This window comes from Nicotiana tomentosiformis, chromosome 1, assembly GCF_000390325.3.
Source record: "Nicotiana tomentosiformis chromosome 1, ASM39032v3, whole genome shotgun sequence".
NCBI classification, from domain to species: domain Eukaryota; kingdom Viridiplantae; phylum Streptophyta; class Magnoliopsida; order Solanales; family Solanaceae; genus Nicotiana; species Nicotiana tomentosiformis.
In genome coordinates this window covers 116,925,247-116,953,029 of record NC_090812.1, presented here as the reverse complement: position 1 = coordinate 116,953,029, position 27,783 = coordinate 116,925,247, and the positions used below count along the sequence as shown (strand labels likewise).

Here is a 27,783-nt window from a genome sequence, read left to right as displayed (position 1 = left end):
GATTGTGACACGCTTCTGAGACACTGCAACCTCTTTAACTCAGATTTTAAGGGTTCTCCTCAAAATTCTGCCCCAGTTTATATGCATACTTCTGGCGGTACATTCCTTGGCGATTCTAAATATGACGAAATCGAGCAAACTCAAGATCTTGCCCCCGTTTTTTACCATAGGGGAAATGATGAAATTATTATGATATGACCGAACCCACAGGGCTGCCTACGTATCCCCTCTTAAACGAGAATCAGGTCAAGCGTAGTTCAGGTTACATCAAATAGAAAGTGCAAACATAGTCTTAAACATAATATCTCTTGACTGCGTCCGAATTGATAGGTTTTGGCCAGATCTCTCTATCCATTTCTGCAAGTATAAGCGCTCCTCCTGTTAGTACTCGGTCAACCATGTAAGGGCCTTACTAGTTGGGTGAGAATTTCCCCTTTGCTTCATCCTAATGTGGGAAGATTCGCTTCAACACCAATTGCCCTGGTGTGAATTGCCTTGACCTGACCTTTTTATTGAAATCCCTTGCCATTCTGTTTTGGTAGAGTTGACCATGACACACTGCGTTCATTCTTTTACCATCAATGAGAGCTAGTTGTTCGTACCGGCTCCGTACCTATTCCGCGTCGCTGAGCTCGGCTTCTTGTATAATTCTTAAGGAAGGGATTTCTACTTTGGCAGGGATAACAGCTTTGGTACCATAGACCAGTAGATAGGGAGTTGCCCCAGTTGATGTACGAATTGTAGTGCGGTATCCGAGTAAAGCAAATGGTAGCTTTTCGTGCCATTGATTGTAGTTGTCCACCATTTTCCTCAATATCTTCTTGATGTTCTTGTTCGCGGCTTCTACGGCTCCATTCATTTGCGGCATATATGCTGTAGAATTTCGATGCTTGATCTTGAATGGTTCACACATAGCTTTCATCATGTCACTGTTGAGATTGGCAGCATTGTCAGTAATGATTGACTCAGGCACTCCGAATCGACAAACAATGTGATCCCAGACAAAATCTGCTACGACCTTCTTAGTCACAGCCTTATAGGACGTGTCTTTAACCCATTTTGTGAAGTAGTCTATGGCCACCAAAATGAATACGTGTCCATTTGAAGCAGCGGGTTCAATTGGTCCGATGACATCCATGCCCCAAGCAGAAAAAGGCCATGGTGAACTCGTTGTATTGAGTCCGTTGGGGGTACTCGTATCATATCAGCATGTATCTGGTATTAGTGACACTTTTGAGCATATTTGATACAGTATGTTTCCATAGTAATCCAGAAATACCTTGCTCTTAATATCTTCTTGGCCAAAACAAAATCGTTCATGTGAGGTCCATAAGTTTCGGCATGTATTTCTTTGAGCAATCTAGATGCTTCCTTGGTATCAACACATCGCAGAAATCCCAAATCAGTAGTCCTTCTATACAGAGTTCCCCCGCTTTGAAAGAAATGGCTGGCCAATCTTCGAAGTGTGCGCTTCTGAGTGTGTGTAGCATTCTCTGGGTATTCTCCCTTTTCCAAGTATTCCTTGATGTCGTGGAACCATGGATTTCCGTCGAACTCTTCTTCAATATGAACACAATAGGCTGGCTGCTTACGAATTCCTATTAGGATAGGGTCGGTGAAATTATTGTTTGGATGTTGTATCATGGAAGATAAGGTAGCTAATACACCTGCGAACTCGTTCTAAATCCTTGGAACATGTTTGAATTCTATCTTTGTGAACCTCTTGATCAACTCTTGTACACAGTGCAAGTATGGCAATATTTTAGTGTTCTTAGTAGCCCATTCTCCTAGTACCTAGTGTACCAATAGATTAGAATCTCCGATTACCAGTAACTCCTAAATGTTCATGTCAACGGCTAACCTGAGTCCCAAGATGCAGGCCTCGTATTCTGCCATATCGTTGGTGCATAGGAACCTGAGTTTTGCAGATACTGGGTAATGTTGACCGGTTTCTTATACTAAGACAGCTCTAATGCCCAATCCCTTAAAGTTTGTTGCTCCATCGAAGAACATCTTCCAACCATCGTATGCTTCGGTAATATCTTCACCTACAAACGACACCTCATCGTCGGGAAAATACGTCTTCAGTGGTTTGTATTCTCCGTCTACGAGATTCTCTGCCAAGTGATCGGTCAACGCTTGCCCCTTGACTACCTTCTGAGTTACATAGATGATGTCGAACTCACTTAGCAATATTTTCCACTTTGCTAACTTACCTGTAGGCATGGGTTTTAGAAAGATGTATTTTAGTGGATCCATCCTCGATATGAGATATTTAGAGTACACGCAGAAACAATGTCTCAACTTCTGGGCTATCCATGTCAGAGCATAGCAAGTGCGCTCCAACAAAGAGTAACGGGCTTCGTAAGGCGTGAACTTCTTGCTCAGATAATATATCGATTACTCTTTCCTCCCAGTTTCATCAGGCTGTCCTAGAATGCAGCCAAAGGATCTATCCAACACGAACAGATAAAGCAACATAGGTCTTCTTGGTTCTGGCGGTACCAACGTGGGCGATTTAAATAAATACTCTTTGATTTTGTCGAAGGCTTTCTGGCATTCTTTAGGCCAGCTTGTTGCAGCATCTTTACTCAGCATCTTGAAGATCGGCTCACATATCACCGTTGATTGTGCTATAAAATGGCTGATATAATTGAGGCGTCCTAGAAAACTCATCATATCCTTCTTATTCTTTGGCGGTGGCAAGTCCTGGATAGCTTTGATTTTTGACGGGTCTAACTCAATACCTCGGCGGCTGACGATGAAACCTAGCAACTTTCTAGCAGGGACTCCAAAGGCACATTTTGCAGAGTTCAACTTCAAAATTTTCAAAGTCGGTCGAAAAACTTCTTTAGGTCTGCTATATGTTCTGAGCTCCTTTTGGATTTGATGATAACATCATCAACGTACACCTCTAGTTTCTTGTGTATCGTATCGTGGAAGATAGTTTTCATGGACCTTATGTAGGTGGCCCCAGCATTCTTCAAACTAAACGACATCATTTTGTAACAATATATCCCTCATGGTGTGATAAAGGCAGTCTTTTTAACATCCTCTCCGTCCATCCAGATCTGATAATATCCCGCGAAGCAATCCACAAAAGATTGGAGCTCATGCTTGGCACAGTGGTCGATCAGTATGTGCATGTTAGGCAGTGGGAAATCATCCTTAGGACTTGCTCTGTTCAGATCTCGGTAATCGACACATACTCTAACTTTCCCATCTTTCTTCGAAACTGGCACAATGTTGGCTAACTAGGTTGGCTATTCGACCACTCAAAGAACCTTGGCTTTGATTTGCTTGGTGACCTCCTCTTTCATCTTCAGACTCATATTTGGCTTGAACTTTCTGAGTTTCTGCTTTATCGGTGGACACATGGGATAGGTAGGTAGCTTGTGAGCTACTATGGATGTGCTTAACCCAATTATATCATCGTAGGACCATGCAAAAATGTCCTCATTTTCCCTTAGGAACCTAATATACTCTTCCTTTTCTGACGGTGATAGATGAATGCTTATACGAGTTTCCTTGACTGTTTCAGAAACCCCTAAGTTAACGGCCTCAGTTTCCTCCAAATTAGACTTTGGTTTGTTTTCAAAGTTCTCTACTTCTTTGAAAATTTTCTCAGGTATTATATCATCTTCCAGATCTTCCGAATCACTGTCTTTATGTTGCGTTGTCTCATCACATGTCACAATCATAGGTCTATCAGGATATGTAATATTTATGCTGAAAAAAAAGTAGAAAGTTAATAATAAATACGAAAAACAATAATGCATTAATAAAACTTTAAAAATGTCAACAAATACAACTCGATGGCTCGAGTAATTATTTCAAAACAAAATACTAAAAATGTCTTAAATGCTCAATTTGCCAGGCTACCCAGGAATTCGGCGAGCCCGGGATGGTGCGGCGGTCCAGTTCTTGAGAATAGCTTCTTCTCCCACTGTCTGAATGGTAAGGCCTTCCTCATCTTCCTCCTCAACAATTGAACTGCAGTCTATGTCTTTTTCATCCAGAAATAGCTTCCTCATACCGGCCAAAATCTCATCTTCCTTGGATCTCCACATTATGTCAGTCTGACGGAATGTCTGGTGCAGAGGTGGTATAGGTTGTTCCAGCGTATAATAATGGGTGCGCCATGTCGATATCCAATCATGATGTTCTTGTATGGTATATTCATACCCGAGTCCAAAGGTCGTTCCATGATATTGTGGTTGTACGGGTTTAGTGATCCCCCGAAGCTTTTTGCCAAGACCTTTGCCTGGTTCATATCCCGTCCACATCAATATGCTTTCTATTTATTTGCTCCACCATCGATCCTTTTCAATTGCGTTCACCCGCTCAATGCGGTGATATGTTTCTCTGCCCAACTTCCTCCTGTTTTCAATGACTGGAATAGTCTGGCTGGTGTAGATAGGGTTGCTTCCGTCTCTATGAATGATCACCTCCTGATGATTCCACTCGAACTTTACAACCTGGTGCAGAGTGGAAGCCACTGCCCCAGCTGCATGTATCCATGGTCGTCCAAACAATAGGTTGTAAGTAATAGATATATCTAGCACTTGGAACTCAACATCAAACCAAGTCGGACCCATATGTAGATCAAGGTTGATTTCCCCGATAGTGGCTTTATGGGATCCGTCGAACGCCTTCACATTCATGTTTCCCATCCGTATCTCATGCAGGACTTTACCTAATCTTTTCAGAGTAGTCAGTGGGCATATATTCAGGCTTGAGCCTCCATCTATCAGAACCCTGGCAATGAACTTGTCCTCAAATTGCACTGTGATGTGCAATGCCTTGTTATGACTCAACCCTTCTTGCGGTAACTCGTCTTCGTGGAAAATAATTTTATGACTCTCCAGTACCTGTCCGACCATGTTATCCATCTCTCCACTAGTGATGCCGGCGGGTACATAAGTTTCACTTAACACTTTCATCAAGGCATTCTTATATGCGTCTGAGTTTTGCAATAGTGATAAAATGGATATCTGAGCGGGGGTCTTGTTCAGGTGATCAGCAACAGAGTATTCCCTTGCTTGTATCTTCCTCCAAAGATCGTCAGTGCCAGTCTCAACAACAGGCGGTTTAGGTACAACTTCTTTGCTCGTTCCTCCCAGATTCTCAGGTGTGTAAATTCTGCTAGTTCTAGTCATACTTTGCGCGGCACCTGTTTCTTCCATTTTGGCTTTTCCCTTTCTTCTTGCTTCCACAACATAATCCCATGGGACGGTATCAGACTCGTAAGATGATGTGTAAGCTACTATTATAGTGAAGGTGTAGCTACCTCGAACTCAAATGGTGCCTGGGTTTGTACCACGACTGGCTTGAGGATGACCGGAGATGTTTTGGGAGTGTCTCCTTCTCAAATGAGTTTGATGGACCCTTCCTGATCCCATTCCTCATCAGTTTCTATTACGTTCACCCCCTCACCCCTGTGATCCGGGAGAGGGTTATTGCGGACATTCGGTATAGCTTTCTTTGCTTTTATAACCTTAGTGTTGATCAGTGTCTGAATCTTGTCTTTCAACATACGACACTCTTCAATAGTATGACCCTTCATGCCTGAATGATAGGCACATGTTTTGTTGGGATTGATCCACTGGTAAGGATTCTCAGTAGCAACAGCAGGAATAGGGATGACGTGACCAACGGCCTTCACTCTTTCATATAGTTGGGCTATGGGTTCAGCCATTGGGGTGTATTTTCTCGGAGTTCTACGATCAAATTTGGACATGGCTTTGGGTAATTTTGGCGGGCGGGTGGAGGTGAATGGTAATATACAGGTTGAGTATTGTAGGTATGGTAGGTAGTGGCAGGGTATTGGTATTTTAGGAGTGATGGTTGATATGTGGGTGGAGGTGTTTGGTATGTGAGGGGAGACTTAGGGACTTGGGATACCATCACAGCACCCACATCTTTATTGGTGACTTGCAGCGCCTCGAAATTAGTCACCATCCCACTCTTAATTCCTTCTTCTATCCTCTATCCCAACTTGATGATGTCTGAGAACTTGTGATTCTCGATGACTATCACCTTTCATAATACTGCGGATCTTGAGCTCTAACAAAGAACTTGTTCATTTTTTCTTCTTCAAGTGTTAGCCTTACCTTTGCGGCTTCTGACCTCAAACGAGTAGCATACTCGCAGAAGGTTTCTGTCGGCTTCTTCTTGAGGTTTTGGATATAAAAAATGTATGGAGCATTCTTTGTGTTGAACCTGAATTTGTCGATAAAATCGGATGCCATACTTACCCAATTTGCCCACTTCTTTGGGTTTTGACTGATATACCAAGACAGGGCATCTCCTGTAAGACTGCGCATGAATAGTTTCATACGGATTTGTTCATTCTTACCTACTCCTACAAGCTTGTCGCAATAGGTTCTTAAATGCACCTTCAGATCACCAGTGCCATCAAACATTTCAGACTTGGGAGGTTTGTAACCCTCCGGCAGTTCCACATCTGGCTGAATACACCAATCTTCATAATTCATACCTTCAACGCCTTTCCCATCTTCAACACTCTAGACTCACCCTATAAGTTTCTTGAGTTCCTCTGTCACATTTTGAATGAGCAGGTCCTTCTCAGTCGGTTCAGGTATGTATAGGGTTTGCTGCGAGGTATGGGGTAAGGTTTTCACATATATCGGATTGCTTTGGTGAGTTCCTGGAACTTGGGTATATGGATGGTCATTAGCTAAGTTTTGGGGATCGAGAGTAGGTTGCGGTGCATTTTGGGGAGTGTGGTAAGTAGCGGTTTGTGGGTATTGAGTTGGATGATGGTGATGTTGTTGAGGGATTTGCACTGGTGATGGGTTAAGGTTCTAAGGAGGTGTGGGATTATGATACTAGTGAGATGCGGGAGGATTTGGATATATGGGTGGTGGATTCTAGTTTTTGTATGTTTTGTGGTGGTGTTTGGTTTTGGGTAGTTGGATTTTGCTGGTTGATGTCGGGGACATTGAGAGTGCGGGAAAGATTTGCCAGATTTCGGACCTGCTCAAGTTCGCCCTGTAACTCCAGGATTCTCTGCTCCAAATGTAAGACCAACTCATTCTGCCCTGGGGTGCTTCTACCATCTGAAGTTTCAACATTTTCCGCCACAGTAGCATTACCTTTCCGGATACCACTTAAATCATCCATTTTCCCTTTGCTTTTCGGGTCACTAGGTGGAGGAGAAGGTGGAGGACCTCTGGATCTAGTGTGGTATGTTGATGATGTCGGTATGCATGAACCAAACTTTGGGAGTGGGAATAAATAAAAAAATAAAAACAAAAAGGTAACCAAGTAAGTAAGGTGAAATAAAGAAGTGTCTGCAATATTTAAACATGTTTCGCAAAAGTCATGCAACGATCCGCGTCCTAATTTGGGGACCTCATTGTACTTGAGGTAGGCCTAAGCGACACATAGACTTAGAGAAAATTGATGCCAATGTTTGCTTCATTTCACTAGTATGAAAATAAGCCAAAACAATCTCTTACTAAATCGACAAATAATAAAATCACTAATGGAATTAAGCCTTATTACATCGAAATCTAATCTAAGCTAGAAAGTGGTAAAGAACATCATCTACTTGGTCCCTGAAGGACCTTTTCCGTGCTTGGCTCTCTTGATCCCATCAATCATGTTTCCCAGATCGCACATGTCCAGCAATAAGTAAGCCTTTGCCAGTTTTTCTCCTTCATCGTCGTTCATGCCTTGACAATCCCAAAGTTTATTTCTCATCTTCCCTTCTAGCTCCATTAGCCCTTGCTCCAAGTATTCTAACCTCTCTGTTGACTTAGTGGCAATCTCTTTCCATTCTCTTATCGCCTCTATGTTTACTTTGTGCTGCTCCAGTTGCTTAGCTTCGGACTTGACACCCTTTTGCGTAGCCTCTTGTACTTCACATGTGCCTCAGCTACTTCATCTATGATCTTATCCATTAGATTGACTCCTGGTTTGACGTCCCCAGCTACGTCGTCTTCCAGCCATGATAAATAGTAGTACATATGGCCGGCGTGATACCTGTCTGGCTCAATAGTTTCTCCTTCCACAATGATCTTTTGGTTCCAAATGTGTTGCACTTTGAACTTAAATGGGATTACATCTCCCTTGAAATCAGCCTTGTACCAGACCATGTTTGAAACCCGAGGTATGACTTATTTTCTTCCAGTTTGCCTCATTACCCTTATAGGAGCGTAAGGGTAGATGCCTCGTAGCCTGATCAGTACCAAGTAAGTAGTCCCTTTTTGACCTAATGATAAACTCGCTACTAGGAAACCACTCAAACATCCAATGCACTTGCTCGTCTGTCAGATTGCTGAAGAAACGCACCCAACCCACCACATTTTCAGGCTTTGCAAATATGTCTAGAATAAACGTCATTTTCTTTGGGTGATGATTAATTATGTAGTTATTCAGTGGCCTTCACAGAAGATGTTGACGATACTCACCCCTCTAAAAGTGTTCCAACATCCGAACTTGTAGCAATAGATTGCAACCCTTAAAGTGTCTGAATCTATGCTTGCACCTATCCAGAGCACGGTATATCTCATCTTAGATCATCGGGACGATAGTATAAGCTTATCCCTCGATGCCATCCATTAAGGTCCTGGCGACCATGGCTAAGTGAGTGTGAATCCTTCCTCCTTGCATCGGAAAGATCAACAACCCCAAGAAGAAGACAATAAAAACATAAACCCAGCGATGCACCCATCCTAAAGAAGTAATGGCTAGTTCATCATGATGAAGACGGTATAATTTGCTATGCCCATAGCGTTCGTAAAGAAACTCAAAAGGGATGTATGATTTCTTTAGACAGAGCAGTTCATCATTCTTCTTAAAACCCAATATTTTCAGAAAACAACGGGGAGTATGGTTTTCTAGCACTAGCAGTCCCGGACTATCCCATGGTAACTTGGCGAAAGCCCCTATTCTTCCAGGAGAGGAGTCGTTTCTATATTGCCAAATCGAAAAACAGCTCTTTTCTCGTCCCAGAATATGGTAGCGGCCTCAATCAATTCCATGTTTGGTTGAATACTCAGTAAAGACAGCAAGTTACCCAATACTCTCCTCACATGATTTTTATCATAAGGTGGAAGGTCTTTCCACCAATCAATTAGCAATGGCGGGATACTTTGGACCATACCTAACCTGGGGACTTCGTGCTTCATTTTCTGCAAACAAATAAAAGCTAGCCCTTTCCCCCTTCCAGATTCAATTATTTACGCACTAACGATTAGCATGTTGACACATTTTCTCCAAGTAATGCACATAACATGATAGTGTCCTTTGGGATTATGAAAATTCCGTCGGACTTGGACAAGGTTTTAACTAAGCGGGTTGTTACGTCAATGACATATCAATCCGGACTAGGTTCATCATGATGCATGTACATTTCAAATCGGAATGTAGTTTCTAGAAAGGTCTAGACTAGTACTCTCAAGTGGACAACTTGAGAGAGAAAGGCACGGAACCGTCGACTGCACTGCTGATCGACTAGTCTACCGCAAATAAGTCTTTTCGGTTTAAAAGGGTGTTCTTAGAAAAGCGCGGGCACTCATCAAGCGTCGCTATGTTGATAATAAGCATGAGTGGAGTATGATGTGGAGCATGCTTTATGAAGAAATAGTAATATGTTGTCGAGTATTTGCATGATAAAAGTGCATAAAACAGCAAATAATATGGTAAAGATGAACAGGAAAAGGAAAAGAAGAGAAAATAAAGGCAAAAGAGAGAAGTCAGTTTAACTCATGAAAATGTGCGAGAACGTAGTGAAGCAGATAAAGAAATAGGGATGGGAGAGTCATGATATAGTAGTCTTAGACAATATGAGGGAAACGGGGAGAGGACGTACATGTAATAGAAAATAAAGGGAAATAAGGGAGGGGACGTACATGTTATAGAAAATTAAAGAAATAAAGGAAGATAAGGGAAATTATGTACATGCATAGAAAATTAAACAAATAAAGGAAGATAAAGGAAGGGATGTACATGTCATCAAATATATCCGTTAATCCACATAAGTCAACTTCGTTATGATAAGAGCCTAAGTGTAAATCTCCAGCATAAATGTCATATTGTCGCGCCCCGTTTTCTCACGAAAGCGAGTTTCGACGTGTGACAACTCTTTTAAGGGAGGTATTAAAATTGTGTTACAATTCACAAAAGAGCTCTAGTATAAATAAGAGCACTTTTAAAATTATTACCGGACAACAACTGCTACTCCCACACATTGTGAATGCCTCAAACATGTCGAAATCTCTCGAGCCGCTAGCTTCTCGAAATAATGGAAGGAAAATTTGGAGATAGTGTGGAGCTATCTTGTAAAAGTCCAAAAACGGATGAAAAAACATGCTGATTAAAATTGTCGTTTTGTTGAATACCAGGTTAGGGATAAAGTAATGGTGAAAATCCCAAAGTGATACCTGTTTGAAGGGGTCCATGACCCTCACCTATTGCAAAGGTACAATGGACCTGTCCATTAAGACGTGCATTGGGAAAGTTGCATACCGGGTGGACACCCCAGCCTGGTGAAAGATTCATCCAGTCTTCTATGTCAGCCTTTTGAAACCCTTTTCGGAAGATATGGAGGATCCTTCGCGGAGCCAACTCACAATACTAATATTCGAGGCCTCAAATCAACAGGGAAAAGGCGTGCATAAGCTATTCTCAATGATCGAGTTATTCATGCTTCAAGGAGAGATCACCAAGAGTTCTTGGTGAAATGGCACGACTATGATATAGAGGAAAATACTTGGGAGAGGGGAACAAACTTCAAAGCCTACAAGAACCTAAGTGATGATTATCTTCCAAGTAAGACGTCGAGGACGTCGCCAACTCATGTGGGGGAAAATGACATGGGCGGCTTTCCATCTATGCCCCATGACCTCCAGGATGCGCCCCATAGCGTCCTGGTAAGCCTCCCAACGCCTAGCGCGATGGACGGCCCCGTGGTCTTAGCCGCACCAAGTGACAAGTGTATCTGTGCCTATATCACCCCAGCAATAGCCCATGCCAGTGTCCAGCAGCAGGTCTGACAATAACGTCACACCCTAGCGCGCGCCCATCGTTAGCGCAATCGACCTATGGCCTTTGGCCAACATCGTGCGCGCATACCCTGATGCTAAAGACAAGGTTGCAGTCCCTCCAAGTGCTGCCAATGGACCTGCTTTTACCTTGTAGGAATGTAGGTCCTTTTTGTTGTAAATATAGAGTAGTATTACTTCCTGTATTTCCGTTATGATTCTCTAGTTTATTTATGTCAAGTCCTGTAACTTTGGTTTATTTTTTTAAAGCATTATTTTGGGGATCAAGTAGTCAAACTTTCAGGCAAGCAAACAATTTCCTATATTGGTGTCTCTCCCCCTCGACACGGTGTTGCCTTTCTGTAATAGCTTTCATTAATTCAATCAAGTTTTCTTTCATTCTTGTTCTCTTTTCTGTTATCAGGGGCAGCCCTTCCCTAAAGCAAGTAAAGCAACTACTTTAGGTCCCACATTTGTGGGGGGCCTATTTTTTGTTATACCTAATAGGCACAATATATATATATATATATATATATATATATATTAAAAAGATCTTTGAAGTAGAAAGGTTTGATTTCTTTCTTTAACAAATATAGAAAAGAAGGATTTGCAACTGCTATGATTTCTGCCAAGAAAATCACATTTAAAATGAATATTGAACTCAAATTTTGTATGAAACATGTGAATATATAGGAAGAAATAATTTGATAAGAATGTTGATAATAAAATCTCAAAATCTATCGAAGAGTCATTTAGAGCGGATTACTTTTTATACCTAGTAGAAAAGACTATTTTTTTCACTTCAAAATAGATTTGAACAATTCAAAGAATATTAAAATATTTTGGATTTTTTATATAGCGATAAAAAATTGAGATAACTAGATGATAAAGATTTGAAAAAAATATTGCCTTAATATTGAATGTTCCCTAAAGCATAATAACCAATCTGATATTGATGGTTTAGATTTATTTTCTGAATTAAAAGCGTTATGAAAAATAGTACAATTTGAAGATAACAGTTTAATTAATATACTCAATCAAACAAAAAGATTTTATTCTTGCCTATCAATATATATGTTTTTTGAGAAATTCTTAGGAAAATCGTAGTCACTACCTTTCAGGTGCGCACTGGGTAACCTGCTCACTGTGCAATAGCTCGCAAACCATACAGAAAATGTAAACCGCACTAGGCAAGTCCAGTGTGACGAGCTCTGACTGAGGAGGCTGCTGGTGAGGGGAATGGATTCTAGGTCTCCCATGTGGGAAACCACTCACCCAACCAATTCAATCAACTCTTGCGGGCTCCAAATGCATATAGTGTTTATAGAATAATATTAATAACTTATATTACCATTGCTCGTGGAAAGAAATTTTTCAAAATTAAAATTGATAAAATCTTACCTATGATCATCAATTCTCAAGAGAAGTCAAATGGATTAGCTATATTGTCAATTGAGAAAGACTTATTAGGAGAAATTGATTATAAGAAAACTACTAATAACTTTGTATCTAAAAAAAGTTAGAAAAATATATTTCAAATTAAAAATTATATATATATTTTTAAAAAAGTTAGGATCATTTGTAAAGTTTGACTTTAGGCCATAAAATTTGTCGGACTAGCCCCGTTAGGTGCCGCGTAGCAGTAGGTTTGAAAATAAGCTAGTACGGCCAAAGAGCAGATCCTGTAAATTTCCAGAAAAGCAAGTGGCATTCCCATCGACATATTTACTCCTTATATAAACTACCTCACTCAAAACGTAAACCACAGACATTTTTGTCGTTTTTACATATCTCTCTCACACTAAAAACACAAATTCTCTCGCTGCAATTTTTTTATCTGTACAGAAATAAAGGAGAAAGAAAAAAACAGCAAAAAAAGTAATAAATAATTAAATTAATTGCTTGATTTGGTGATTCAGGCGATACAATGTTGTTACGGGGGACGCTTCCGGCTTGCAATGTCGCCGTCAGCGCCTGTAATCAACCCCAAAAAAACAATCAATTCTCTCATTTTCTTCAATTTCACTCCACGACGGCAAAAATCCTTATTATCTGCTTCGGTTGCTCGGACCAGTTCAATTATGGCTGTGGCAACCAACGAGCAGAAGAAGGAAGTTGCATATGAGCCTAGCCTTGCTGACCGGCTTAGGCTTGGGAGCTTGACAGACGATGGATTGTCTTATAAGGAGAAGTTCATAGTTAGATGTTATGAGGTCGGAATTAACAAGACTGCCACTGTTGAAACCATCGCCAATCTATTACAGGTCTGCTTATGTTGCAAAAGAGCTTGACTTTTTGTAATGCTAATTTAGTAGCTCTGTCAATGCCACGTCTCTTACATGCAATTGGGAGTTTCAATTTAATTTTGTTACGATGAAATTGACCTTGATGATTTATACTACCTTCATTTCAAGTTATATGGCAAAGTTTGAATAGTCACATAGTTTAAGAAAGAAATGTGTGATCTTAAACATTCTGGTATAACATTTGTGTGAATTTAAAGCATTTCATCAAGGGTAAAATGGAAAGTTTAAGTTAAATTATTTTCAAATTTAGAAAGTTGGCATTCTCTTTGGAATTAACTAAAAAGAAAATGTTGCCACATAAACTGAAATAGAGGAAGTATATTTAGTTAAGTGGAGAGTAGTCACTAGATGGTTTTTTGCTACCAGTATTAGGCTGCATTGCAGTCTGCTTGATGTAGGTCATATGTTCTTGTTTAGGAAAGATGAACAAAAATTTCACGTCGTCGTAGTACGATGAAGTAAATGTGGAAATATAACTTGGTATGAAACTTCCTAGAACATAGAGAAGAATTTGTATAAGTGTAGAAAGTACATTACTAAAAGTATGGTTAAAATGTCCTGATTTTGGTAAGTATAACGTTCTTTCCATTGTACAAGTATCCAACCATAAGTACTAGAAGTGTTTATTTATTACTCTAAACTAATATCACTTCAATTGGAAGGCAGGGCATCCAACTGAAGATTGTATTCAAGGAAAGACCTACAGTAAATAGGAGAGGACTTCTCTCCCCCTTCTTTTATATATATAGAGCTCAGTTCTCTTTGAACTGCTTTCAGAGGATAATAGAAGGAGAAAGCATACTTCACTCAAAGTTTAGCTGATCTTAATATGTTTTATGTGGGTATGAAATACGTTGGCGACAGTATAAATAGCACCAATATAATCATAATAACAGAGAAAGGACAAGATAAATGAACATGAAGATGGTGAAGCTAAGATGGAAGCCAACAAGTCTCAGCGAGGAAAAGGCAATAGAGTGATATTCAGACACCCTAGTAGGCTATTTCTCCACATTCCAAGAGACAAGATCAAATTTAAGAACAAAGCATAGCCCGTAGCAGAGTAATGGGCATCAAGACAACCTGGCTAATCAGTATTTGCATAGACAGGCAACTAAGGACAGTGTAAGAGGGACGAAAGGATACTCCAAGAGATAAGGTACCACGTAAATAACAAAGAACACGCTTGACAGCACAAAAGTAAGAGTCATAGTTTTTGTGCATAAATTGACTCACAAGACTAACGACATAGGCTATATCTGGACGAGTTACTTAGGGGTATTGCAAGCAGCCTTACCATGTTATAATAGTTAGAAGGATCAGACGGAGGAGACCCGTATGGATATGTCGGATAGCCTTGGCTGCAACCAGACTAGATTCTAGTAGCCGCCCCTCTGCCTGGTCTTGCTAGATAGACTGTTTGATCTTTGTTTGTTTGCTATTTGGTAGAAACAGCAACATGTCCCCACTTCAGTGATCACTTAACAGTTTAGCTGTTCTTTTTTTCTGTTTCATAAACCTCTTAGTTGTCAAAGAATACAAACTTTTCAGTCTTTCTCATCATTGATTTGCATTTCTTTACTGCCATATTCTTTCTGAAGTGGTTATTCTGCTATTTTGATGTGCACCAAGTATAGAATGTATTGCAAATGGTTGATTCCTGTAAGTTTTATAAGATTATAGATTTTTTTGATAAGTTATGGGATTATAGGCCTTCTTATGCCTGATGCTCCTAAAATTATTTCTTGGCTGTTCTTTCTTATTTACATGGATACTCTTTGAGCTAATATATACAGTACTCAAAATCTATCATTTAGGAGGTTGGATGCAACCATGCTCAAAGTGTCGGATTTTCTACTGATGGATTTGCGACAACCCTTACCATGAGAAAATTGCATCTCATATGGGTTACTGCTCGCATGCACATTGAAGTATATAAATACCCTGCTTGGTAATCATTTTCTCCCTCTGCAACCATTGATTGCAGTTGTTTATGGTACAAGGCTGTAGCAACCATGAGTTATGTTGGTATGATGTTGAACAGGAGTGATGTTGTTGAAATAGAGACTTGGTGCCAAAGCGAAGGTAGAATTGGGACTAGACGTGATTGGATTCTCAAAGATTATGCTACTTGTGAAGTCATTGGAAGAGCAACCAGGTAAAATCTAGTTAATTCCTCAGCGCTCAAATAGTCCTAAACAAAAAGGAGATTAATAGCACTAAAAGATAGAGTTTCTCATCTAATTCACATCTCCTAGTGGTCAGTATGCTTTAAGGCATGCACTTTTCTGGACTCAAACTTCATCTGTCGTCAAATGAAACTGAATCTTGCTGATACTTATTGTTTTCTATGAATATTTTAGTACATTAAGTATTTCATTGACTTCAGGCACTGTTGTATTAGCATTCTCATGCAACATTGTTTAATATAATTTCTCCGATCGTAGGGAGTTACTTCAAAAGGCTGAAAAGGACCTGGTGGACAGTGTTAACCTTTAATATATGATCCACTGTCTTTATTTGTCAATAACTATATGGCTGTTTTAAAAGATTTGATTTCCAGTATCAAGATCTAATCTGTAGGATTGTTTGCAATGTCTTCCTTTTCCTTCCTGATTGCTTTTAGTGGTACTTATTAAAATAAGAATTTTCACTATATCTGCTTGCAGCAAGTGGGTCATGATGAACCAGGACACAAGGCGTCTTCAGAAAGTCACAGATGATGTTCATGAGGAGTACCTAGTCTTTTGCCCGAAAGAACCGAGGTAAAGCTGTGATCCTCCTCATTTTCTTCTCTTTCTTCTTCCTACCCATTTCACTTTTTGGATTGCATTATTCCCAAGGACCTAGTGTTTATCGCAAAATGGAATCTGTGAAACTCAACACTGAATGAAATTAATGTGAAATCTGGTGAAAGTTGAAGTATTGAATAAGTTTCATGCTCTGGTGTATTTGTTATGTTGACTATAAGAGAAAGTATGTTAGCTACTTATTTTATCCTGTCTCTATTTCAAGCCTAATGTCCATCTTTGCTTCTGGTAAAGCAAGAATTTCTGGGAGGGCACATAGTGGATTGTCCTTTGCTTCCATGAGGGTTCCTTTCTTTGCTCTCCCTCTCCCTTACACCACTAAAGTTGATGCTACCTTCTGGTCTCGATGTGTCTTCTCTCTTCTCGACCAGCATTAATGGATCGCAATCGATGGGCCTACTTTCGTATTATCATCCACACTGCCCTTTAAGACTTACTCTACTATAACGTCCTTAAGTTCTGGGCCTGCTTTTTGTTGGGGCTCCATTGATGAGCTTAAAAGATCCCTCTTGTTAAGACCATTTTTCTTCTGAGGACTTGCATGTACAATTTTGCGGGTATTATATATGGCTCTCCAATGTCTACGTGGGTGGTTCTTTATACTTCGTAGATTCAAATTCAATATATGACCATTTGGAGAGGTGTCCTGGTGCCACATTGGTAATCTCTGTTCCGTCAGATATCACAGTTGCCTGATCTACAGTTTGGGCACTGCATGATTCCAGGTTGTATTGGTAACTCCGTCAATAATCCTCAAATGAGGTTTCACAAGTTGGATTTCACATTCAGCTTGTTTCCTATTTGAATCATAAATGTGGTAACATCATCCTGAATGGCGATGAGCGCATTGACTTGTTCTGGGACGTCCAATTCCGGACACAAATCCTTGTCCATCTGAGATGAGACCTTGATCTTGTTTGACACAATTTCATTTGGTTTGATATTGCTTCACATCTTTGGTGCTTAATCAAGACCTAAAATCCTCCCTACCAGTCATGGAATCTTCTGAAAATGCTTTCCGACCATAGGCCTATCAGAAAGTAGTCCAACCGTATCCACCTTGTCTCCTTCTCTGTTCCTATCTTCTTGTGTAACAACCATGACAACCAGCTTCCCAGATGGATTTGCCAACTCCTCCAATACCGTTCAGGCGTTCGCCCAGTGGCGTATGCAGGACTTTGTGTAAGCGATGTTGCTATTTGAAGAAGTGAAACCAGAGACGGATCCAGAATTTAAAGGTTATGGATTCAGGATTTCACCGAATGCAATGATCATTAGAGTTACTGGGTTCAGAAATTTAATATTTATACTTATTTATTAGATTTCCTAACACATATATAAGGTGTGAGTCAAAACTACAGGGTTCGGCTGAACTAGTAACTTTAATGGTGCATCCACCCCAGTAACTTTAATGGTGCATCCACCCCTGAGTGAACAAATCACTATAACATGATCATCTTAATAAAATACCTTCAGATACTTTAGTACAATTGTCCTCGACTAGTTTTTATTTTTTCCAAATGTTGAGTCGAGTCGTATCAATTGAAAAAAAAAAAAAAAAAATTTGAGCAAAACAAAACAAAATTTTCGTGGGGTATTTTTAAATTTAAAATAGCTTTTGATTCTTGAAACTTATACTTATCTCTAATGATAAAATTTTTAGTTGGAGTTGAACAACATACAAGCAAATGATACAAAGTTTTCTTGGTGTATTTTTAAGAAATTTTAAAAAAAAAATTGATCCTTGAAACTTTATTTATCTCTATTGATGAAGTTTTAGCAAAGCCATATTGAAGCTGTTTTCTTCATTACTTTTATTTGTTTGGGATTTACACTTGTTGATAATATATTTTGGAGTGTGGTGTAAAACCGTAAATTTGAGGCCTGAGGCTCTTGTTTAAAGGGAAAAAAAGCTGGGAAATGCATTTATGAGGATTTGAAACCACGACTTTGCTCTACCTAAGGAGCTAGCATGACCGGATGGACTAGCTGGCTCGTCTGTTAAGCGATTTCATGCTCTATTATATTATCTCATTTACTTATCTTTTGATTATATACCTATATTGAATTTTTTTTGCGACGCTTGTATCAACATAAATCCGCCCCTGCGTTCACCAATCTTTTACTTTTGCTGCCTCTGCCGTCCCAGCCCGCCCCGTTAAACACCTCTAGTTTTACACTATCATATGCCATTGAATCTTGAGAAGTCATTGTTACAAAAGCTCTAAATTGATATTTTTAGGGAATTGAAGTAGATACTTCACTTTCTTCCTAAGGCATCTATAAGTATTTTTTTTCTTAACTAGCTTTTATGTTCTCTATGATTTTTTAGCTTGGACTAGTAATAATTAATCTCTAGACTTTGAATTTTCTTGATTCCTCTTTCTAGTACTATGTACAAGTAAACCATATATACTTTTGTGCTAATTTTACTTTATATATGGTGTTGATCAAGAAACCTATTTCTTAGTAATGGAAAAAAATAATTCATTTGCCTTTATTTAAATTGACAATAAGCCCAATTGGTTGCGTCAAGATGTCTGGCTTAAGCTTTTGGAGGAGTGGAATACGATGAATGGAAGCAGAAGAATGAAAAAGAAAAGGCAAGCAGAGCCTCCAGTAAGGATGGATCGTTGCACACCGGAGGTTCAATTAGTTTTGCGGCCCATCAATTCAGAATGGTATTTATTTATAAAAAAATTCCTTAGTTTTACTTATATATGATCGAACATATATTAACTCTTATTTTTAATTTTGCAGAAAAAGACACATGGAGGAAATGTGTCTCATGCTCGTGTCTTTGAGGAGACACATGATGATGATGATGATGATGGTACATGAGAAGGATGGGTCGAACCACGTGCATTAGAAATATATGTAAGATTCCAAATTCAATACTACTTTATTTTTTGCTTAAGATTAGGTTGTTTATATAATATTTAAGATTTTTATTTCAAGAAGGGTATCAAAGAAGATTGGAGGAATGGCAACAAACTAGCATGATTCCCAACCGTCGCCCGAAGATATGACTACAATATGGACACAAGCAGCCGATTGAGTAAATAAAGGTATAGAATTTTATAGTAATATTCATTTTAATATTAGTAATATTCATTTTAATATTATAACTATGTAGTAATATTAGTTTTATATAATATTTATTATTTTTTCTTTATTTCTCATGAAAAGAAATAAAAGTAGAGTGTACAGACTTGGAGTACAACCATCCTCCAGTCGTCCGTCCGCATTATTTAGTGGTGCTTCTGCTTCACTCGAAAAAATTGAGACTTTGCGGACACAAATTAATGAATTATCGCAATAATGGAACACTGCTCAAGAAACAATAAGTATGACGCGGACAATCATGGAAAAGCATATCAATCAACGTACAATGGATGATTCTAACAATGAGGAGACTGAAACTGATGATGAGTAGTAATTGGAATGTGTAATGTGATATTTAGACTTGATTGGTTTCGACTTGGTTCGTTTTAGACTTGGTTGCATGTGAATATTATTTTCTTAATGTGTTTTAGACTTGAATATCATTTTGGTTGAAACTTTTAGACTTTAATGTGGTTTAATAGAATTTACGAGGAGCCAACCCTAGTACGAGAGGATTTAGTTGGGCTAACCTATGGTGTGCCGTTTGTTATGCCAATAGCAGCGCAGGGCAACTAAGTTGGTATGGAAGAGCTGTTGCGCGTGATGATTAAGGGATAGGGACACTGTCAATAGGGCATGGTTTTTTTTTATCACCCCGAATGACGTTAGGATGGTACGACTTTGCATGACATATTTCACTTTCACGGACCTAGATTTCTTAGATCTGATTAAAATACATGTCCTATTTGTTTTGTCCAAAAGACTACTAGTTATATTATGTTAAAGTTGGGTAGTACAAGGAGCAATAAATAGAATAGGCATACCTCGTGGGTAGTACAAGGAGCAATAAATAGAATAGACATTGCCTTAAAGAGGGCGACCTCGTGATGGATTGTGACAAAAAGGGGATCCGGAGGGGAGCTAGTACTAGTGGCCCGCATCCTGAAAATTACAAAAAAATCTTCCAAGTGAACGTGGCACACAATTGATTGAGGGCAAAGTAGATAGTACAACACGTCTAACAACAAGTATTCCGGAGCAATCATCCGCCAAAGCCGTTTGAGCAAAAGATGAAGGTTGTACAAAAACAGTGATGCCTGCAAATCTATCCATGTGGCAACCAAATTTTGCTAGTAGGTCTGCGACTTTGTTTTTCTCCCTATATATGTAAAGGAGGACAGGATTATCCAGCTGCTCGATCAGGAACCTGCAATCACGTAGAATATTAGTATAGTAATAATTGCTTGAGTCATCTAAGTTCACTTCAAGTGATTTGTAGGCATGAGTAAAGGCCAATTGCAGACCTTTCACAGTGAATATTATAATTTTTGTAACTCTATATCAAAATTCTCCCTTACACCAAATCACCTTGGCCCAAATGATTTAGTAATGTAATAAAAAAAACTAAAGGGATCTTTTCTATATATAAGTATATAAAAGAGAGAAATTCAGTTAATTATTAAGTAATCATTGGATTCAATCATTCAACTCAGAATTTGAATTGTGACGCCTTTGATCATCAGACTATCTTCGTAGGAACCTAAATGACACGATTTCAATACAAATTTTTTAGGGAAAAGGACCAAATATATCCATCTACTTTCATATATTGTTTATATTTAAACACCGTTATACTATCGGGCTAAATTTATCCCTACCGTATATTATCGGGCCAAATTTACCCCTTCAATCAGCAAACTTTTAAAAATACCCCTTGATCTGTTAAGTAATTCAAAATCTCCCAAATTCTTTTTATTTAAATCACTTGTTTTTCTTGTTCCATTATTTTCAAAAATTGCTATTGATGTGAATGTTAAAGTTACTAGACTATACAAATTATTCATAATTTTTTTTAATAACCAATGCACCTATTTCTCTTCTTGTAATAAATAAAATTGGTTTAAAATTTTATTTATTTTTCAATCATATACACATCGTAGAATTTAGTGGGTCTATTTATTGTATATTATATGCAACTGATCATCATATATGTATTTTGTCATTGCATGGTTAGTATAGAGTTCGATCGACTAACTTAACAATGCGCAATGTGTAGGCATTTAATTAAAGCAAAGTTGAATTAGACAATGTAAAGTCTTCCGAGGAACTTCAACTTCAATCACCAATACTTACAAAGTCTCCATACATTTGCTGCAACGAATACATTAAAATTGGGATGTTGTAAATACTTTTAGAATTTAGAAAAGCTACCTAATTTAGATTTTTCAATTTACTATACTTTGTTTATTAGGTTGTATTATTTAATATTTTTTTCTCTTATTACTTTTTTCTAATTCAGAGAGCAGGTAAATGCCAATTATTTCAAAAATAGTGGACCAAGAAGAACAACAAGTGATTTAAATAAAAGGAATTTTGGGAGATTTTGGATTACTTAACAGATCAAGTAGTATTTTTAAAAGTTTGCTGATTGTAGGGGTAAATTTGGCCCGATAGTTTAATGGTAGAGGTAAATTTGGCCCGATAGTATAACGGAGGTTAAATATAGACAATATATGAAAGTAGAGGGATATATTTGGCCATTTTCCCAACTTTTTAATTGAATCAATTATGTAGCAAGAATTATCATGAAAAATATGTTTTTGTTATGAATATATTATATTATGGATGTTCATTTAGTACTCCGTTGTAAATAAGCTTCCTGAAAAAATTTATCCATATGAGGCTCCGCCGTAAATATGTTTATCCATTTAGTACTCCATTGGAAATAAGCCTCCTGAAGAAGCTTATCCTTTCGGTACTCCGTTATGGATAAATATTATCCATGGTAGAAGATTATCTATATGTGGCACAACAGCTTAAAGTAGCAGCTTGCAGCAGCAGCTTGCAGTAGTAGCTTACACAACAGCTTGCAGTAGCAGCTTACACAGCAGCTTCTTTTCTTCTATAAATAGAGGAGAATTCAGTTCATTATGTACATAAGTTTGAAGTTTGAATAATATATCAGTTTCTCTCTATACTTCGGTTTCTTTACTTTACTGTCTTTATTTTATAACACGTTATCAGCACGAGACTCTGCCATCTCGAGCAAATACTTTGAAAGTATCAGAGGTACGAATTTTCTTTTTCTAAATAATGTCAAATCTTTCTAAACTTGAGTTTGTAGCCCTGGATATATCGGGCAAAAGCTACATGTCTTGGGTGCTTGATGCCGAAATTCATCTTGATGCGATGGGTCTGGCAGACACCATCAAAGATAAAAATCAGGCATCAAACCAAGACCGTGCCAAAGCAATGATATTCCTACGCCATCACCTTGATGAGGGCCTGAAAATGGAATATCTTACTGTTAAAGATCCAGTCATACTGTGGAATAATTTGAAAGATAGATATGACCACCTGAAGATGGTCGTTCTTCCACAAGCACGTTATGATTGGACTCATCTAAGGCTACAAGATTTTAAATCTATCAGTGAGTATAATTCTGCTATGTTCAGAATTATTTCCCAATTGAAACTATGTGGTGATAATATTATTGATCATGATATGTTGGAGAAAACTTTCACCACTTTTCATGCCTCGAATATGCTCCTGCAGCAGCAATATCGAGAGATGGGATTTAAAAAGTATTCTGAACTTATCTCACATCTTCTTGTAGCCGAGCAACATAATGGGCTATTAATGAAAAACCATGAAAGCCGACCTACTGGTTCATGTCCATTCCCTGAAGTGAATGAGACGAACTTCCACCAAGCTAAGCGTGGAAGAGGACGTGGCCCCAGTCGTGGTCATGGTCGTGGTCGGTGAGGAAACTCTAATCGTGGTAATAACAATACACCAAAGAAACCTCCTCACCACCAGCAGTGAAAAAGGAAGGAACAAAAGCATGAAGCGGTGCAAGCAGCAAAGCCAAAAAATGCATGCTATAGATGTGGAGGAAAAGGGCATTGGTCACGTACATGCCGTACGACAAAGCACCTGGTTGAGCTATATCAAGCCTCCCTGAAGAAGACAGAGAAAAATGCTGAAGCAAATTTTATTTCTGAAGATAATTTATATTTCATGCATTTGGATGTAGCTGATTACTTTGTACTCCCAGAAGGAGAAACAAGTCATGTGATCGGTAGTGAATCTGTAGAGATGTAAATATTTTAATTTTTGTTATTTGTAGTAGATAGTATGGTTATGTAATTGCTGTACATAAATAAAAGTTATGCTTTGATAATAATGTTTACTATCATATTTATTTTGTTTATGTCATTTTGAATAATATGGATAATCCTCAAATTATGTTTGGATCAAAGACCAATCATGAAGATATTTGTATAATTGATAGTGGAACAACTCATGCCATATTCAAAGATCATAAATACTTTTCTTATTTGCATAAGGAAAAAGCAAATGTTTCTACAATTTCTGGTAATATAAGTTTGATTGAAGGCTCCGAAAGAGCTATTGTATTTCTGTCTAAGGGAACAAAACTTATTATCGACAATGCATTATTCTCCTCCAAGCCCCGAAGAAACTTGTTGAGTTTTATAGATATCCGCCGAAATGGGTATCATGTTGAGACAATAGATGAAATGAACGTGGAATATCTTTGTATTACAAAGAATATTTCTGGCCAGAAATGCATTGTAGAAAAGTTACCAACTTTATCTTTTGGCTTATACTATTCAAAGATTAGTACAGTCGAAGCACACTCTATCGTAAACCAGAAGTTTACTGATTCAAATACTTTTGTGCTTTGGCATGGCCGGTTATGATCACTAGACCGTCACCAATGAAGGTTGGCATTGAGTCCCCTACCTTTTTAGAACGTATACATGGGGATATATGTGGACCTATTCACCCACCAAGTGGGTTGTTTAGATATTTTATGGTCCTAATAGATGCATCTTCAAGATGGTCTCATGTGTGCCTATTATCATCTCGCAACCTGGCGTTTGCAAAGTTATTAGCCCAAATAATTTGATTAAGGACACAATTCCCAGATTATCCTATAAAGGATATTCGCCTTGATAATGCTGGAGAATTCTCATCTCAAGCTTTTGATGATTACTGTCTATCAGTTGGGATAAAAGTTAAACATCCGGTAGCTTATGTTCATACTCAAAATGGCCTTGCAGAGTCATTTATTAAATGACTGCAATTGATAGCAAGACCACTACTTATGAAAACAAAATTGTCCACTACTGTTTGGGGACATGCTATCTTGCACGCAGCATCGTTTATCCATCTCAGACCAACACATTATAATAAATATTCTCCGTCACAATTAGTTTTTGGTCATGAACCAAATATTGTCCATCTACGAATTTTTGGATGTGCTGTATATGTGCCAGTAGCACCACCACAGCGCAGTAAGATGGGCCCCCAAAGAAGGTTAGGAATATATATTAGGTTTGAATCACCCTCTATTATTCGCTATCTTGAACCATTGACGGGAGATTTATTTACTGCTCGATTTGCAGATTGTAGATTTGATGAAATAAATTTCCCACAATTAGGGGGAGAGAAAAAGAAAATCAAAAGAGAAATTGTGTGGAAAATTTCATCATTATCTCACTTTGATCCACGTACCTCTATATGTAATCAGGAGGTCCAGAAGATCATCCATTTACAGAATATAGCAAATCAAATGCCAGAAGAGAAAAAGGAAATCAAAAGAGAAATTGTGTGGAAAGTTTCATCATTATCTCACTTTGATCCACGTACCCCTATATGTAATCAGGAGGTCTAGAAGATCATCCATTTACAGAATATAGCAAATCAAATGCCAGACGCATTTACTGATTTGAAAAGGATAACTAAGTCACATATCCCTGCAGAGAATGTGCCTATCCGAATTGATATCCCAACAGGACAATCTATTAGCATGAGAGCTAGTGAACCTAAAGCACGCCTGAAGCGTGGTAGGCCTATGGGTTCTAAGGATCGAAATCCTAGAAAAAGAAAATCGACAAATGATCAAAATGATATTATGAAGGGATCTCGTGAAGAGACCCAAGATCTGATTAGTTATGGGATTTCTGAAGAAATCAATGAACCCGAGACTCAAGTGAGCGAGGAACTTTCAATAAGTTATACTGGTGATGAGATTAATTTAAATCGATCTAAAATAGTGGTGGATAATATTTTTGTATATAATGTTGCACTTAACATTATGCAAGGTAGTGAGGATTTTGAACCCCGATCTGTCGAAGAATGTCAACAAAGATCTGATTGGCCAAAATGGCAAGGGGCAATTCAATCAGAATTGAACGCACTTGCTAAAAGAGAGGTCTTTGGACCAGTAGTCCAAACACATGCTGGTATAAAACCAGTTGGTCATAAATGGATTTTTGTGCGAAAAATAAATAACCAAAATGAAGTTGAAAGATACAAGGATCGCCTTGTCGCACAAGGATTCTCACAACGACCTGGAGTCGATTATGAAGAAACATATTCACTTGTTATGGATGCCATAACATTTCGATATCTCATTAGTTTAGCCTTACGTGAAAGGCTTGAAATACATATGATGTATGTGGTTACAGCTTATCTGTACGGGTCACTTGATAATGAGATTTATATGAAAATTCCTGAAGGATTTAAAATGCCTGAAGCATATTCAAATTCTCGGGAAATGTACTCAATCATATTACAAAGATCTTTGTACGGTTTAAAATAATCTGGGCGCATGTGGTATAATCGCCTCAGTGAATATTTGCTGAAAGAGGGTTACATAAATGATGTTATTTGTCTATGTATTTTTATAAAGAAAATGGCTTCAGAATTTGTTATACTTGCTGTTTATGTTGATGGTATAAATCTTGTTGGAACTCCAGAAGAGCTCCAAAAGGCAATTGAATATCTTAAGAAAGAATTTGAGATGGAAGAATTTATCTTGGTCTGCAAATTGAACATTTAGGAGACGAGATCTTTATCCATCAATCTGCATATACAGAAAGGGTCTTAAAAGGCTTTTACATGGACAAAACGCACCCATTGAGTACACCAATGGTTGTTCGATCACTTGAAGTGAATAAGGACCCGTTCCGACCTCCAGAAGAGGATGAGGAACTCCTGGGGTCCTGAAACACCCCATCTCAGTGCAATTGGTGCACTTATGTATCTTGCTAATGCTACAAGGCTTGACATAGCATTTTCTGTTAATTTACTAGCAAGATATAGCTCTTCTCTTACACAGAGACATTGGAACGGGATTAAGCTTATATTGCGATATTTAAAGGGAACTCTTGATATGGGTTTGTTTTATGCTAACAAAGATAGTGCAGATCTTGTTGGTTATGCAGATGCAGGTTATTTATCTGATCCCCATAAAGCTAGATCTCAAACCGGGTACGTGTTTACATGTGGAGGTACTATCATATCATGGCGCTCCACAAAATAATCTATTGTTGCTACTTCTTCAAATCATGCTGAAATAATAGCTATTCATGAAACAAGTAGGGAATGCGTATGGTTGAGATCAATAATTCATTTTATTCGAGAAAAATGTGGTTTGGAATGTAAGAAAAGACCCACAATTTTATACGAAGACAATGCTGCATGCATAGCCCAATTGAAGGGAGGATTTATAAAAGGAGATAGAACGAAGCACATTTCACCAAAATTATTCTACACACACGATCTTCAGAAAAATGATGACATTGATGTGCAACAAATCCGTTCAAGTGACAATCCGGCAGATTTATTCACCAAATCTTTACCAACTTCAACTTTTGAGAAGATGGTATACATGATTGGAATGCGGAGACTTAAATATTTGAAACAAGGTTTTCATCAGGGGGAGTAAAATACGCGATGTACTCTTTTTTCCTTATTAAGGTTTTTTCCCACAGGGTTTTTTTATAAGGTTTTTAATGAGGCAGCGAGCAATGCGTATTACTAAATATGTGTACTCTTTTTCCTTCACTAGGATTTTTTTCCACGGGGTTTTTCCTAGTAAGGTTTTAACGAGGCACATTATCCTTTAATGAACATCCAAGGGGGGTGTTATGAATATATTATATTATGGATGCTCATTTAGTACTCCGTTGTAAATAAGCTTCCTGAAGAAGCTTATCCATATGAGGCTCCGCCGTAAATATGTTTATCCATTTAGTACTCCATTGGAAATAAGCCTCCTGAAGAAGCTTATCCTTTCGCTACTCCGTTATGGATAAATATTACCCATGGTAGAAGATTATCTATATGTGGCACAACATCTTAAAGTAGCAGCTTACACAACAGCTTACAAGCAGCTTACACAGCAGCTTGCAGCAGCAGCTTACAAGCAGCTTACACAGCAACTTGCAGTAGTAGCTTACACAGCAGCTTGCAGTAACATCTTCTTTTCTTCTATAAATAGAGGAGAATTCAGTTCATTATGTACATAAGTTTGAAGTTTGAATAATATATCAGTTTCTCTCTATACTTCGGTTTCTTTACTTTACTGTCTTTATTTTATAATAGTTTTACAAATATATTAAATAATTACTCATTTTTAATAATCTTAATTTATTGGCATTTTTATTTTTAGAACACAAAACAAACCCTGAATTATCCATTTATCTAAGTTCTAACCCGTTCACTGCCCACTAACCC

The 27,783-nt window shown here is 38.3% G+C and overlaps 1 protein-coding gene across 1 annotated transcript; it reads left to right on the top strand.

Moving 5' to 3' along the window:
- Nucleotides 1-12,729: 12,729 nt before the first annotated feature.
- Nucleotides 12,730-19,195, top strand: LOC104099186 (oleoyl-acyl carrier protein thioesterase, chloroplastic-like). Its single transcript, XM_009606104.4, has 7 exons — nucleotides 12,730-13,276; nucleotides 15,136-15,269; nucleotides 15,363-15,476; nucleotides 15,988-16,083; nucleotides 18,646-18,809; nucleotides 18,889-19,005; nucleotides 19,090-19,195. Exons 1-5 carry the CDS (start codon nucleotides 12,971-12,973, stop codon nucleotides 18,701-18,703), a joined length of 708 nt encoding a protein of 235 aa, XP_009604399.1. The 5' UTR covers nucleotides 12,730-12,970; the 3' UTR covers nucleotides 18,704-18,809; nucleotides 18,889-19,005; nucleotides 19,090-19,195.
- The last annotated feature ends 8,588 nt before the right edge of the window (nucleotides 19,196-27,783 follow it).